The sequence below is a fragment of the Cydia amplana genome, chromosome 7, assembly GCF_948474715.1.
Source record: "Cydia amplana chromosome 7, ilCydAmpl1.1, whole genome shotgun sequence".
NCBI lineage: Eukaryota > Metazoa > Arthropoda > Insecta > Lepidoptera > Tortricidae > Cydia > Cydia amplana.
This window is the reverse complement of record NC_086075.1, coordinates 311,913-327,765: the sequence shown is the minus strand read 5'-3', so window position 1 is coordinate 327,765 and position 15,853 is coordinate 311,913. Positions and strand designations below refer to the sequence as shown.

The 15,853-nt window shown below is 38.6% G+C and overlaps 3 protein-coding genes across 3 annotated transcripts in view; 2 read left to right on the top strand and 1 right to left on the bottom strand.

Moving 5' to 3' along the window:
- Window positions 1-6,139, top strand: part of LOC134649719 (E3 ubiquitin-protein ligase listerin) — a 45,040-nt gene extending 38,901 nt beyond the window's left edge. Inside the window, exons 32-33 of the mRNA XM_063504550.1 lie at window positions 1,820-1,987; window positions 5,998-6,139. Coding sequence (XP_063360620.1) covers window positions 1,820-1,987; window positions 5,998-6,057 — 228 coding nt within the window. The 3' untranslated portion in view covers window positions 6,058-6,139. The remainder of the gene's footprint in view (window positions 1-1,819; window positions 1,988-5,997) is intronic.
- A 2,069-nt stretch (window positions 6,140-8,208) lies between these two features.
- Window positions 8,209-9,353, bottom strand: LOC134649801 (transmembrane protein 138-like). The gene is made up of 4 exons (XM_063504629.1): window positions 9,126-9,353; window positions 8,977-9,049; window positions 8,613-8,784; window positions 8,209-8,338 (listed from the first exon to the last, which is right to left on the bottom strand). The coding sequence occupies exons 1-4, from the start codon at window positions 9,251-9,253 to the stop codon at window positions 8,226-8,228; spliced, it is 486 nt and encodes a 161-aa protein (XP_063360699.1). The 5' UTR covers window positions 9,254-9,353; the 3' UTR covers window positions 8,209-8,225.
- A 534-nt stretch (window positions 9,354-9,887) lies between these two features.
- LOC134649800 (NKAP family protein CG6066) lies at window positions 9,888-13,958 on the top strand. Its single transcript, XM_063504628.1, has 5 exons — window positions 9,888-10,441; window positions 10,785-10,950; window positions 11,530-11,738; window positions 12,927-13,170; window positions 13,773-13,958. The coding sequence occupies exons 1-5, from the start codon at window positions 10,057-10,059 to the stop codon at window positions 13,945-13,947; spliced, it is 1,179 nt and encodes a 392-aa protein (XP_063360698.1). The 5' UTR covers window positions 9,888-10,056; the 3' UTR covers window positions 13,948-13,958.
- Window positions 13,959-15,853: the final 1,895 nt, after the last annotated feature.

Below are 15,853 nucleotides of genomic sequence, written 5' to 3'. Positions count from 1 at the left end.
ATAGACATGTTTTTTTTTAATTTCATTCATTCTTTTCCCACTCGTACCCTCCATTCTTTGCTACTTCTTGAATATTGTGAATCTTGAATATGAATACTATTGTGCCTGTCGAAGAAAACTTAACTTTTGTGTTAAAAAAATAGTGTGTCTTTCAAGTTAAAATGGATGAAGACAAAAACTTAAGTGTCTACGCCTGAAGAAATATCAGTAATAGCACAAGAATCACTAAAAACAGGTAGATACCGTAGGTAGAAGTCCACTAGATGACATGAAAAATATTTGTTAAATTTACAATTTTATTTCAAAGTAGGTGCTTGGTCGTAGAAAAAGTATTGTATGCAACGTTGTTTAACTGTCAAAAAATACTCGTGGCGTCTTTATTAACAATTTTCGGCTTCGCCTCAAATTGTTACCCACGCCACTCGCCTTTTTTGACCCCTCTTAAACAACGGTTGCATAAAATACTATTATGCAACCGTTGTTTAAGAGAGATCAAAAAAGGCGAGTGGCCCGAGTGACGATTTGAAGCGAAGCCGAAAATTGTTAATAAAGACGCCGCGAGTATTTATTGACACGATTAAACGACGTCTATTTAATTAATCTATTTAATTAATCGATTTATGGCGCGTGTGACGTAGGCTGCGGTTTCAGCCGACTGTTAAGTCGTCTTTCAAAGATGTTTTACGAAATAGACGTCGAATTAAAGTGTCCGACCCTTGGAGGATACAACTAAACGGAGTAGCCATTAACAAGCTTTCCCCTCTGTCGAAAATAGGCGGTCAACGGTCATACACAATGTATGGACTGACGTTTATCTGACATGGCTATTTTTACGTTACGCATACATTTGACGTTCCCCTCCCCCGCAAAAATCGGCAGACTGTTTTGTACAGAAAATTACAGACATGGCGTATCCGTTTGATTATATCCTCCAAGAAGCTAGGCGATTAGGATGAAGGATGAGTCTATTTAATTAATAGATTTACGGCGCAGGTGACATAGGCTGCAGTTTCAGCTGACTGTCAAGTCCTCTTTCAAAGATGTTTTACGAAATAGACGTCGAATTAAAGTGTCCGACCCTTGGAGGATACAACTAAACGGAGTAGCCATTAACAAGCTTTCCCCTCTGTCGAAAATAGGCGGTCAACGGTCATACACAATGTATGGACTGACGTTTATCTGACATGGCTATTTTTACGTTACGCATACATTTGACGTTCCCCTCCCCCGCAAAAATCGGCAGACTGTTTTGTACAGAAAATTACAGACATGGCGTATCCGTTTGATTATATCCTCCAAGAAGCTAGGCGATTAGGATGAAGGATGAGTCTATTTAATTAATAGATTTACGGCGCAGGTGACATAGGCTGCAGTTTCAGCTGACTGTCAAGTCCTCTTTCAAAGATGTTTTACGAAATAGACGTCGAATTAAAGTGTCCGACCCTTGGAGGATACAACTAAACGGAGTAGCCATTAACAAGCTTTCCCCTCTGTCGAAAATAGGCGGTCAACGGTCATACACAATGTACGGACTGACGTTTATCTGACATGGCTATTTTTACGTTACGCATACATTTGACGTTCCCCTCCCCCGCAAAAATCGGCAGACTGTTTTGTACAGAAAATTACAGACATGGCGTCTCCGTTTGATTATATCCTCCAAGAAGCTAGGCGATTAGGATGAAGGATGAGTCTATTTAATTAATAGATTTACGGCGCGGGTGACATAGGCTGCAGTTTCAGCCGACTGTTAAGTCCTCTTTCAAAGATGTTTTACGAAATAGACGTCGAATTAAAGTGTCCGACCGTTTAATTACAGAACGGCACAGTCCTAAACGCGATCCGCATGTGGATGGACACGGTCGCCAAACGCGTGGAGGCCTCCCCGCAGTGCTACATCTGCTACTGCCGCCTGCAGCCCTCGACGGGCCGCCTGCCCAGAGTGGCCTGCCACCAGTGCCGCAACAAGTTCCACGCCGAGTGCCTGGTGAGTCTAGATCAGCGGTCGGCAACCTTTTAGCTGCCAAGGGCCACATAGTGTACCATGGTATAATAATATACTCCGCCTGGTACTCTATTCCGAGATTCGCGAATGACCTAACTGGCACTTGCCTACGTCATCATGCTGTTTACAGGTTCTCAAACTTTAAAATGTGGGAGAATTTTAACCAACAGTGAAAATTATTTTAACGGCATTAATTTTAAGTTATTCATGTAGAAACATAGTAAAATAAAACAAATCTATACTGCACTTTTCACTCCTACTCTTACAGTTCCGAATAGAGCAGCCAACCATTTTCGTAACAAAACATTAATTACGAAGCTTGCGACGTGAAAAGTTTGGAAAACACTGCGACTGCTGACACTGAGCGAGAAGGGAATAACAATTAACACGTGTTCGACAAGGACGGTCGGTCAGGGACAAAATGGCGGATTGTCAAATGTGAAAGCGCTATCCTGTGTTGCCAGTAGTGTAAACAGAATTACCCGAACGTCTGAAATTTCTTTCGTGAATCGGAAGATATTGCTAATGAATAATTAAAAATGACGTGTTATTGTAAAATTTAGGAAAAAATACATATAAATGAAAATTATTAAATTATAAAGAAATAAATTAACTTATTAACCATAGATATAATGTACCCATGTAACATGTTATGTTGAAATAAAGTGGCAATGTTATTGTGACGTAGGCAAGTGACACTCTGGGAAGAGAAGACCATGTTTTATTAGACCATGTAGTGTACGAGGTCCAAAAATAACACCACACTGTATAAAACCACCATTTTATTTACTACTACTACACACTGTATATAACACTCACTGCTTGATTTGAATTTTGAACTGACGACCTATTGTTCCTCGGACCCTATATTAAACCCAGAAAAATCTTAACACCGCGTTGTAGAAAGTACGCGTTGGGAACAAAGTGCCATCTTTTGACTTATTTGGTAATTAATTTTCTTTAACAACAAATAGCTAAATTGTGACTTTAAATGCAAAATATGACATACACGTTATTCCAAATAATTTTACAAATATTTTAGTGTTAATTGCCATCAAAAATAACCATAATAAATTTCCAAAATCGCTACTACTAACGCCATCTATTGGTGAATTAAGTCAAACTGTGAAGTACTAAAGAAATTCATAAGATTTCAAGATACAGTTTCAACACATAGTAGTTAACGAAGTTGACGCGGGCCGCACGTTGTTAATATTTATGACTTTATCAGACATTGTCGTTTGTCAGTATTACATACAAAATAGCCAGGGACGCAAGTGACAGGTTCACGGGCCACATGCGGCCCGCGGGCCGCGGGTTGCCGACCGCTGATCATTGATTGTCATCGCGAAGCGTCCCGGGTTCAGCTTGAGCAAAAATGTTTGCATAATTATATCATATCCCGCTGTTCTCCTTTACGGGTCGCATTTATCTCACAGTACCTATATATTTGTTGTAGTAAATAAAAAATAAAAATAATTAAAAAATAAATAAAACGTTTATTCAGAGATCTTGCTTACAACTAATTACATATATTCTTCTGCCAAACCACAGAGTGGTTTGTTGGCAGACGAGGCTCCTTTATGTCTCGGAGTAATAATCCAATATGGAGTGGTGACACGCACTAATTTCTATGTGAAAAATTCTGCCGTTTTCGGCGCGGGGGGCGAGGAACGCACACAAATAATGTAAACACTAATGCATTTTTTGCATGCGTCGCTACACACGCACACGACAAAATTATCAAACACTAGCATAAACTATATTCACACAAATACAAGAACAAACACAGACAACCCTGTCCGTGAACGAGATGATGTCAGTTCTAAGTAAACGTAGAAGTGCGAGGGACTTGTCGATAATATTGTCGATATTTTATTGACTGAATTTTAACTGTCTTCTTTAGTCAATTATAACCATTAAAAACATTACATGTAAAAAGGTGCAAGTCTCGCAACGCTTCTACTACAAAAAAGTTTTGAGATGTAATGCTAATGTGAAACCAAGTCGGTTATTTTAATCAGTGCCAGGGGGTGTTAAAACCGTATCAATAATATATCTTTAATTTGTAATACGTATAATGACTTGGCCATCGCACGGCTGCATAATGACATAAGGATTATCGTCACCTATTAAAAATAATTCTAATTTGAACATAACGCTAGTTGCAGTTTGAGCATTACATATATTTACGAGTACGGTACGAGTAAAGCATTATGTGCGATTGCCAAGTCATGATATGTATTACAAATTAAAGATATCTTATTGATACGGTTTTAACACCCCCTGGCACTGATTAAAATAACCGACTTGGTTTCACATTAGCATTACATGTGAAAACTTTTTTGTAGTAGAAGCGTTGCGAGACTTGCACCTTTTTACATGTAATGTTTTTGATGGGATCTCATCTCTTTTTGTAGACAGTCCTTCTTTCGGGTACTCATACCCATACTATGTATACACATATCATAACTAAACACATCTTTATTCATACTCACATCGTACATACATCGTAGTGTACCTTTACTTTACCTACTATTTGTAGGAACTGCAACAGTAACTTTGTAATAGCATATATTTATATGGAATTACAAACTTACTTATGCAGTTCTTAGATATTTAAAACGTGACTGATATTGCAATATTTTTAGGTTTTCGATGGCTTGATAAGCTGAAACTGCTTATGTTTAAAATTTATTGCATCTTTTGGAAATCTAAAAAAATAAATCAAAATAACAATATATTTATAATGTTCATATAGATTTTATCGATATTGGTTTTTATGGTGTCTCATCACTAACTATGGTAGAGTGATACCAGAGTAATAAATTAAAAGTGCCTATTTATGGAAAATGACGGCAGTAAATACCTTAAAATAAATAAATTACAATACAAACATTGGACATGTCAAATAAAAAATATACGATAGAATGAGATGAAATGAATAGAAGAAATGATGAATAAAGAATGAATGAGAAAGAAAAAGAAAAAATGAATTTTCAAACAGTAGTAGGGTAGGTGCGTTAGTTTTCGACCAGCTTTAGTTTTCGTCCACTTGACGAAATTGAATATAAATCTACATTGCTGCACAAATTTGGACTTAATGCAATCCTTAATGTCGAGACAATATATCTATCTACATAAAAAATGTATTTGGCAAGTAGCAAATTAAATATCAAATATGTTATTTGCTAATCTGTCATGTGGACGAAAACTAGAGACTACCTAGAGCATGGACGGAAACTGCACAATGACCCTATATCGGTAATACTTATCACGTTATTTATGATTTATACTATTTATTTCATTGAATGGATTATGTTGATATAAAAATAAGGTGTTATAGAAAAATAATGTGTTATATAAATTATATAACAATAAGCAACACAAATTAGAAGTTAGGTATACCTAATGAATATTTAGAAAGTCTTCTTTAAATTTTACCCTAAATTAGATCTAGTACCATGAAGTGGTATCACTTTCAGATTGACAATGTTTTTTAGTTTTTTGCTAAATTAGTGCACTATTTCATAATATTTACATGTAATAGTACTTACATATGAAAAGAAACGTGTTTTTAAGTACGCTAGATGTTTCCGATCGGTTTTTACAGGAGAAAACGCTACAATTCGGCATTTTCTGCTCCTAACATTCCGCTTAGACTGACGTTTGCTGAATGGCGTATGACGTATGGCAACTAGTTTTATATAACCTCCTTGACCGGCGGCCGCCGACTTTTGGCAGAGGGGAACGCCTGTTAATGGCGGTTCCTGTTGGTTTATTATTCCGAGCTTTATGTATATGCAAGCTAGGTAGTTGATAGGTAACTTAAACTTAAGTATCTACTTAACTCTTTACCGCATGCGCAGCCCTATATAGCAACTATTAAAGTTCATTTTTAAACATACTTTTGCGTGCGTGGTGCACCACCAGAATAGTTGAATTTATTGTAGCGATTATTGTGTTCTGACATATTCTGTTTGTGTCCACAGCGCAAATGGTTCCAAACGTCGAGCAAATCCAACTGCCCGCTGTGTCGCGCCAACTTCTAGGCCCCACGAGGCCTACATGAGGCCTGTACGATTGCACAAGGTCTTTGGGAGGCCCGCTCATCACTTCAATTACATACTTACTCCAACCTGAGCCTTCGGTGTACGTGACGCCCACTCATATATCACTCTACGACATGCTTACTCCATACCGGATTTTGAAACTTAGTGTCGTCTGTGCTAAAACTATCAAGACACTTTTAATAAAATCATCATGTTTCATAAATCGCGTTCTTGTTAACCCTTTTTAGGGCCGAAATATTGTAGATTGTTATACAAAAATCATATTTAAGTTTGCTATATATAAATGTAACTTTTTGCGAAAGTGCAATCAAATTTGACCCTTAAAGCAAAGTTCACAGAGTGTATTTATTTACATCGTAAATATCGGTCTATAAATCATACTTTGCCTGCATAGGAATTATTGGTTTCTCAAGAATCTTTATACCTACGGTCTAGGATTTGTTTTCAGGAGTTTTGCACCTTTGACTATTCCATAGTGATCCTAAAATAATATAAAACAAAAAACCACCTGACTATGTCAGGGCAGTGATATAATTCCATACATACAAAATGTAGTAGATTTTCATTAGGTAGGTTACACTTTAAGATTCATATGGAATAGACATAAATTAGAGTAAGAATTAAGATGGGAAAAACGAGCAATAATTCAATGTTCAAACCTTGCTTAGAATCTTTCGTCTATCAAGAAATTTTGATCGTAATCATTTAACAGATTCTGCTAAATTAAAATTAAGTAATGTTGTAAATAAGTCTGTTTCAATAAAGTATGGATTCAAACAAAACATATACCTATTAGATTTATTAAAAACTTTAGACCCTTAATTTAACTGTATGTTGTGTTAAGCCCCGTCTCCATATCGCGCGGCAAGCTATCGAACATTGGCTCGCGCGGCAGCCGCGCGCGCCAATGTTATACCGATACCGGATACCGGGTTTGCTCACGAGCCAGAGACTTGGCTCGCGAGCCAACCCGGTATCCATTGCGCGCGGCTGCCGCGCGAGCCAATGTTCGATAGCTTGCCGCGCGATATGAAGACGGGGCTTTATACCATTTTTAAGAGAATTTAAGTGGGATCTTTACGGTTTGAGGTTGCGTTTCCATCAGAGATGTGCGAGGATGCGTGGCAATAGAAAATTGCCGACTAGAGCTCCGTGTCGTGAGGATAGGTAAATGAAGTGATTCTATTGGTTCTTAACAAACGCATCCCTCGATACGCATCCTCGCAGAATTTGCAGATTTCTGGTGGAAACGCAGCCTAAGAAGGAGTAGTGTGTATGTCATTAGGAAAAGTAAAATAAATACACGAATGCCTTGCTTTATTCAACACCACATGAAATCTTTCACATGAAATAGAATCTTATTAGAAAACAGTTAACATCCTATCTATAATGTTATTAATAAATTATCAAGATATGAGATCAATTCCTCCACAAAAAATATGTTAGGAAAGGCGCCCTTGCCGAGGCAGTGACATTATTATGTGAAGAAGTTATACAATACTTCATATGATATGATAGAAGAAGGAACTAAACATTTTTTTTTACTTCTAGTAGACATAGTGACTAATCATTTCCCTTACTATTTCATGTATTTGTATGTAATAAAGTAGTTGCGCGTTGTGTGCTAGTTTTCTGGTAGAATATATGTAGCGTAGTTTTAGGACTAAATATTTTTACCTTCTTATTTAGTTACTTTAATACAAATAAGTTGCATGCCTGCAGCAATATTATCAATTGGTCTGAATAGCCTGTCCGCTCATTTAAGAACAAATATGAACGAACAAACTATCAAGTCATTTTAATACAAAAACAGGATTGATAAGTAGTTGTGAGTAGTAAAAATGAGCCCATCAAGCTGTCATTTTTTAGCATCTGTGATATACAAACACAGGTTATATAGGTATAGATTTTACTTTCATTGTGCTAAGCTAAGACAAACAAGTCAAAGAACAAACACAATTATTCACAATTATTTAGTTCATTTTGTCTAGGCCTACATTACATATATAGCTCTTAATTAACGTATGTATTTGCTGCACAAAACAATAGAGTGCTTAGAACAACATATTCAACTGATCATAATCAAACCTTCCATAATAAGATATCAAATGATCAGTTTTATTTACGATGGTATAATTAGTGCTAGTTTAGGGCGGGTCCCTGGCCTGCGGGCGCGGCAGCCAGTCCACGTCTTCATAGAGCCGCGGATCGCTAACTCGCAGTGCCGCGCGCTTGTATAGGAAGTAGTACCATGGGGATACTGCCAAACAAACAAATATGAGATATATTTGAATACAACACCTGGTAAATAGGGGCATATATAAACCAAGGGCTAAAAACGGATATGGCTTGTGGTGCCAGGCTAGGCTGTGAAATCATTATAAATAAATATAGATTCACATTTTTTTTAAATATTTGATTATAGGCCAGAGTGCTAAAGTACACCACTGTTTGTGTTCAAGTTCAAGAAACCTTTCCAAAATAATTCCTAAAGCTGCATGCCTTGGCAAAGTATCAGTAAAATCTATACTCACAACACCGCTGCAGTGTGAACAGCAGCATTAATGTTGGCGAGGAGCTCGGGCCGGGCGTGGAAGAAGCATGCAGCAGACACGCAGCATGCAGCGCTGCACACACACCGGCGTATATAGCACAGGCGCACCCAGCTGCGCGGAAACGACGCGCTAGCACTTCCACCAGACCTGCCTGGATAGGCAAAATACAATAGTTTAATGAAATACATTTTACGAGTCTTGAATTAAATTCAAATTTGGGAAGAAAAAAAATTGGAATCCGGATTTTTTCACTGGCACCAACGTAAGGGTAGTATCATATCGGTTAGAATACGTAAAAAAATATAAATTGAAACAACGTTCATATTATTAAAATCATACCTACCTGAAATAAATAGGTGGAAAAGAAAGTCATCAGCAGCAACGTGATGGACAGCACAAGGAACAGGTCCTGGAAGCTGAATAAATACAAATTATTGTTACCGTCACTTCTCTTGTAAAATATTCACAGTAGGTATTTGCTCGACTTCTTACATAAATAATACGAGGAGCCCATCGCGACTTCTGGGAAAAAGGCTAGCGCAGTTAAATATTAAATCACAGAGCAAAAAAGTCAGTTGAAAGAAAAGGCAAACTGTATATCGGGGCGTAGATATCTTCATATTTGCATTCTTTATTCAGTATTTAAAATATTAACACTGAGAGGCGATAGGCGATCAAATCAACCGCACATATCAACAAACGTGACGTCATTTGTGACGTAAATGTCTATTGATTGAAACTTTTAGTATGAAACCAAACGTCGAATATATATTTATAACTTAATTATTACAAATTTATATTAAATAAGTCCTTAAAATATACATTGAAACTTTGATATGCTGAATGACTCTTATTTTATTTATTAAATATTGTAGAAAAAAGATGATTGAAATTGAAATGTTTTAAATAGTGAAACAAAACGCAAAATCGAACTTGCATATTACATACATATCCTTTCACGCATGCTGCGATTAGAATGGAGAATGACTTTATAATCATATGTACTGTATAATTATATAAATGTAATTTACTTTATTACTTGTTTTATATAGTTATAAACATATTTTTACATAATATAATTTAGTCTTACCTAAGCCAGTAATAATTTTATCTAAAATCTGACGCACCTTGATATTCACCGTAAAATAGAACGTATTGTGCCATTTGTCTTGTCAATCGTGTGAAATGAATTTTGTCAATTTTGTATTCTTGTCATATTTTATTCACAACTTGTCGTAATATTTTGTGGTTAAAAAGGATATCGCCAAAATCTACTGAAATGAAATAGCCTTTTAAAGTATTTTCTTATTCAAGAAATAATTCTAGCGTCTGAAATTTCTTACACCAAACATTTCGACCATATAATAACAGTTTGTAATACAAGCTTCAATTTGTTTATTTGGGATTTGTGAATCAAACACACATGGGCCGAGATCGAGATCGTAGTAGCTCGCGGCACCGCAGCCGCAGCCGCGAGCACCGCAGAAGCCGCGACAGAGGGCGGGACCGGAGTAAGGAGCGGCACCGATCTCGAGAGCGAAGCAAAGATCGACACAGAGACAAAAGTGTAGACCGGAGAGAGCGCACAAGAGATCGTAGCAGAGACAAACACAGCAAGGACCGCCAGAGAGATCGGAAGCCCAGAGAGCGTAGTCACAGCAGGGAGAGATCGCACATGCCTCACAAGGACAGGGAAAATGAGCGCCGTGGGGATGATAGGACTCGTGGCTCGTACAAAGATTTCGGTGGTGGTGGAGGCGGGCTGGGCTCAGGCGGGGGTTTTGGCTCTAGTGGAGGATTTGGAGGAGGTAATAGAATTTTATGTTAACACATTCACTGCCAGACAATAAACGGCGCACTACCCCAGAAACCGGTCGTCTATAGCTGTGTATAAAATAACCTGCCCAGCGGGTTGTCCAGCATCTGAGCAAAGTTCACGAGCGCCCACCAGGTGGGTTCCTGGCAGTGAATGTGTTAAGCTAGTGTTTGGGACTTTAACCATTTGTATATAATTTTATTAATGGTATTTTAGTGAATATAGTGGCAATCAATTCATTTTTAAGAAATGGGTTAGATTTTTTTGCATAAAACATTGTTTTTCAAGCATTTTGCTTGTTTAAAATAGTGCTTATATTGTGGATGTTGTTCCAGGCCTAGGTAGTAGTGCGACCGGCACAGGCGGCGGCACAGGTGTAGGCGGGCGTGGACGCTACAAACCACAAGAAGATGACTTCTTGGACGCGCGCCGCGAGCAACGAGAGCGCATCGGCGAGCTGGGAGTTCCTGCTGTGTGGGGCAAGTCACCACAGAGGCCAGAGTGAGTACCATAATATATATTATAGCAACTTGATAGCATGCATAAGCCAACAATTGTTGTGACTGCCCCCTCGGTCAATGTGTTTAAAAACAGATTGGACAATTGGCTTTTAAGCAATAAGTTAGACTGATGATTACTAGTGAAGTGATATGACTATACAAACTTTGAACTATATAACACTGGACACTGTGTGACATAGGCTCATCAGCTCAATAGCTGCTCGCCTATAATTATATAATAATAATAATAATTGCATTCTAAAAACATTCTAAAGCCCCGTCTCCATATCGCGCGGCAATTAGATTTGGCTTAAGGTAGACATCCAAGTGCTCCTCACAGTCCCAGTACAGACAACTAGAAACTTACTTCATTAGGCAGTAGAGCAGTGCATGAACTCTTTGGTATTAGCATGTTGAGCATGGGATTGGGCAATTAGAGTTTGCCCATAAACTGTATTTTAAATAAAAATAGTTGAATTTATTACTTAAAATTATAGAATGTTATAAAATGATGTTAGGCTAATGAAAACACTATTGCATTCAAATATATGTATAAAATTAAAACAAGAACTTTTTTCAGTTCTGATGAAGAATCTGAACCAGAAAACAACAAGAAAAGCAAAGACAAGAAAAAGAAAAAGTCCAAAGACAAAGAGGACACCAAGCAGGAGCTGAAGAAGCTAAAAAAGAAGCTGAAGAAGGTGAAGAAGGCGCGCAAGAAAGCCAAGAAGTCCAGGAGCTCCCCCGGCCACTCCAGCTCGGGCGAAGAACTCTGGCTCGAGAAAGGAAGTAAGTTGCAACTTTTTGTGACTACCTTAATCTAATGTATTTATAATAATAACATTGAAATAATACTTCCTTATCATAAATATTATAGTATGCATTTTTACACACTAACACACACACACACACACACACACACACACACACACACACACACACACACACACACACACACACACACACAGTGTAACTCTCTGTACAATTTGTACCTACCAATATATAGATTAAGAAACTAGTATAAGTAACGAAACTGGGTCCTGTAACACAGGGTTTCCTAGATCAGGACACAGGGACGTGATTTACTGTATGTCTAAATTTATACAATAAACTTTTTTCATTTTCATTTTCATGTTTGGGTGCTCTTTAAAATAATCTTAAACTTAAAAAAACCGGCCAAGTGCGAGTCGGACTCGCGTTCCGGGTTCCGCACCATCAACAAAAAATAGAGCGAAACAATCAAAAAACGGTCACCCATCCAAGTACTGACCCCGCCCGACGTTGCTTAACTTCGGTCAAAAATCACGTTTGTTGTATGGGAGCCCCACTTAAATCTTTATTTTATTCTGTTTTTAGTATTTGTTGTTATAGCGGCAACAGAAATATATCATCTGTGAAAATTTCAACTGTCTAGCTATCACGGTTCGTGAGATACAGCCTGGTGACAGACGGACGGACGGACAGCGGAGTCTTAGTAATAGGGTCCCGTTTTTACCCTTTGCGTACGGAATCCTAAAAAAGTCCGCCGAGTCATTGTGCAATACTTGAAAAGGCATCCAATTATCGAATTTTTATTTAACAAAAAATATTTCTGAAATATTTTTGTATGATTTCAGAAGAATATGAAGTCATCGCCCGAACATCGGAATAAATAAATAAATATTAATGGACATTTTTGCACAAATTGACTAAGCCCCACGGTAAGCTCAAGAAGGCTTGTGTTGTGGGTACTCAGACAACGATAGATTTAATATACAAATACTTAAATACATAGAAAACAACCATGACTCAGGAACAAATATCTGTGCTCATCACACAAATAAATGCCCTTACTGGGATTCGAATCCAGGACCGCGGCTTCACAGGCAGGGTCACTACCCACTAGGCCAGACCGGTCGTCAAAAAATATATATAAATATAATATTCGGATTTTGATTTAACAAAAAATGTCTGTAATATTTGTCTATATAATTTCAGAAGAGCACGAAGTGATCGGCCGACCATCGGTGGAGGCCGAGGCGGCCCCGGGCCCGGCGCCGGGCGCGGCGGCGGGCGGCGCGCCGCTGCGCGAGTTCGGGCGCGCGCTGCTGCCGGGCGAGGGCGCCGCCATGGCCGCCTTCGTGCACGACGGCAAGCGCATACCCCGCCGCGGGGAGATCGGCCTCACCAGCCTAGAGATCGCGGCCTACGAGAGCGTGGGATACGTCATGAGTGGCAGCAGGTTACTCACCGGTTTCATCGTGCAATCATCATATGGTTTCCTATCTTGACCATGTAAACCAGGGATGTTGCAAATATTCGCATCCGCATCCGCATTATTTTCAACATCCGCATCTGCATCTGCATCCGCATAAAATCGATGCGGAGGTCATGCGGATGCGGATGTCGACCAAGTCATTATATAATAACGAAATCGTCTAGATCCCGAAATGTCGACCTTACCGAAGTTACTGTTTATTAAATAAAACGCACCTATATTCTTGCTCAAATACTAAACGTTTCGTTTTTTTTAATAAAAATGACTAAAAATAAAATATCGGACGTTTTTTAAGTACCAAATCTTGACATCCGCATCCGCATCCGCGGATGTGAAGCTTTAAATATCCGCATCCGCGGATGTCGAAAAATCTGCATCCGCAACATCCCTGATGTAGACCCTCATTCAGTAGGGCGTAGGCTATAACATCATAACTTAAATCATAAATCATTTATTCGCTTGAAAAGGGTATATACGGTTACAGATGTTCACATTACGTCACGTTATTCAGTCGAAGTCCAGAATTTACCCAACAAAACATTTTAATAACACCATTTTGTCCACAGACATCGTCGCATGGAGGCCGTACGTATCCGCAAGGAGAACCAGATCTACTCCGCGGACGAGAAGCGAGCGCTCGCCGCCTTCAGCAAAGAGGAGCGGGCCAAGAGAGAGGGCGCCATCTTAGCGCAATTCAGAACCGTGCTCAGGGCTAGAACTGCGAGACGAGACGACGCATAGTCTGTCTCTCTCTTATACGGACATCGTGTACGATAGGTACCCGCAGAGAACCAGATCTACTCTGCGAACGAGACGCTCGCAGCCTTCAGCGAAGAAGAGAGGGCGCCATCTTGCTCAATTCAGAACTGTGCTCAGGGCTAGAACTGCGCGACGAGACGACGCATAGTCTGTCTCTCTCTTATACAGACGTCGTGTACGATAGGTATCTGCAGAGAGAACCAGATCTCCTCGAACGAGACGCTCGCAGCCTTCAGCGAAGAAGAGAGGGCGCCATCTTGCTCAATTCAGAACTGTGCTCAGGGCTAGAACTGCGCGACGAGACGACGCATAGTCTGTCTCTCTCTTATACAGACGTCGTGTAAGATAGGTACCCGCAGAGAGAACCAGATCTCCGCGGACGAGACGCTCGCAGCCTTCAGCGAAGAAGAGAGGGCGCCATCTTGCTCAATTCAGAACTGTGCTCAGGGCTGACTGCGAGAAAACCGAGAAGAGATGGCATATCTGATGCTCCCCCACTTTTTGCTCTTTCCTTATAAGGCAGTAAGGCATAAAGGCGATTTCTGGTTGTAGCGACGGTATGATAACTGCCTAAGTGGTTTGGTTGATACGTGAACTGTAACTATGTATAGACTCGATGATTGCTAGATCGTTAACTATTTTAATTAGAAATTAATTACTTTGTTAAATTGTGAAGGAATTGTGAATGTGAGACTGATCTGTTAAAAATCAGTTAGTATGTGAATAATATATGTAATCTAATCATTTGTAAAAATGAAATACAACATTTTAAGAATAACTTTTATTTTCTTACGAACAACATAAAAAACATAACATTAGGTTTTTTTCTTCTTATTAATAAGTTGTGGTCTATCTACTTATCTAGCCTGGGTTTACTACCTGTTTAACAGATATTTTTTTAATAATGCAGACCCAAATGCTCGTTTTCTAATAATCGGTATACAAGCATTTTATCAAACACTAATTGCTTCCAAGTTATAACGTGTTTGTACTTGTATGTACCACAAATGTACAAACAGCAACTGTCCATCAGACCTCATTACCACTGGTAATTTACCAGTGTGGGCACTGGTACACATAAAGTGGAATCAATATACCCTGAACATTTAAATCAATCTAAAAACGCGATCCGAAAGAGAGCATTAACCCAAGAACTGTCTCACTCACACAAATGACTAAAGCGACAAAGATATATTGTCAAATGGTGTCATTACTCCCATAATCAGAACTAGATGCAATTCTGTAGTTTGGATTCTCTTTCGGTCGTTGTACAGTCAATCGAGTTCACAAACATGTTTACAAGCCAACGTTCCAAAAATATATTTACACGCCTCTAAGCCACTGACAATAAGGTCGTGTATTTAAATATATTTTCGGAAAGATGATTGTTCCTATTTTTGGATTTTATTTATCTAAAGAAAGAAGTCTTATTTTTAGAATTATTTAAAACCAGAAAGAAGCGCTAGAAGTTGTATTTACAAAAATATTGTAGTTTCTTCTATATAAAATAACTATTGCAATGGTTACATCTTATTTACATTTCACTATTTCCTGACAAATATTGATTAGGTACGTTAGGTAGAGTACAGTCGACGTCAAAGATATGTTTACAATTTTCACCTTATTACAAAGGACTAAGGTGCAAAAGTGTAAACATATTTTTGACGTCGCGTCGACTGTACATACTACATAATGTGTGAGCGCTCCCAAAGTGTGCCTTTATATTCCTGATGTTAAAATGAAAGTTAAGATGGTTTAATTCACTGCTTACTTTGGGCGGTTATGTAGGTATCATTTAAAAATATATGTCGGATTGTACAGATTGGATTGTAGGATACTGAGCGTGTGAGTTGTCCGCACATAAACTTTGTTCACATCACCGAGTCGG

What these genes read in the sequence shown, in the direction of transcription:
- LOC134649801 (XM_063504629.1), bottom strand. Translation starts at nt 9,253, where the DNA reads ATGAAGATATCTACGCCCCGATATACAGTTTGCCTTTTCTTTCAACTG. An exon ending in GGGCTCCTCGTATTATTTAT is followed by an intron (nt 9,050 to 9,125) that starts GTAAGAAGTCGA and finishes GTATTTATTCAG; the next exon opens with CTTCCAGGACCTGTTCCTTG. An exon ending in GTTCACACTGCAGCGGTGTT is followed by an intron (nt 8,339 to 8,612) that starts GTGAGTATAGAT and finishes TTTGTTTGGCAG; the next exon opens with TATCCCCATGGTACTACTTC.
- LOC134649800 (XM_063504628.1), top strand. Translation starts at nt 10,057, where the DNA reads ATGGGCCGAGATCGAGATCGTAGTAGCTCGCGGCACCGCAGCCGCAGC. An exon ending in AAGTCACCACAGAGGCCAGA is followed by an intron (nt 10,951 to 11,529) that starts GTGAGTACCATA and finishes AACTTTTTTCAG; the next exon opens with TTCTGATGAAGAATCTGAAC. An exon ending in TACGTCATGAGTGGCAGCAG is followed by an intron (nt 13,171 to 13,772) that starts GTTACTCACCGG and finishes TTTTGTCCACAG; the next exon opens with ACATCGTCGCATGGAGGCCG.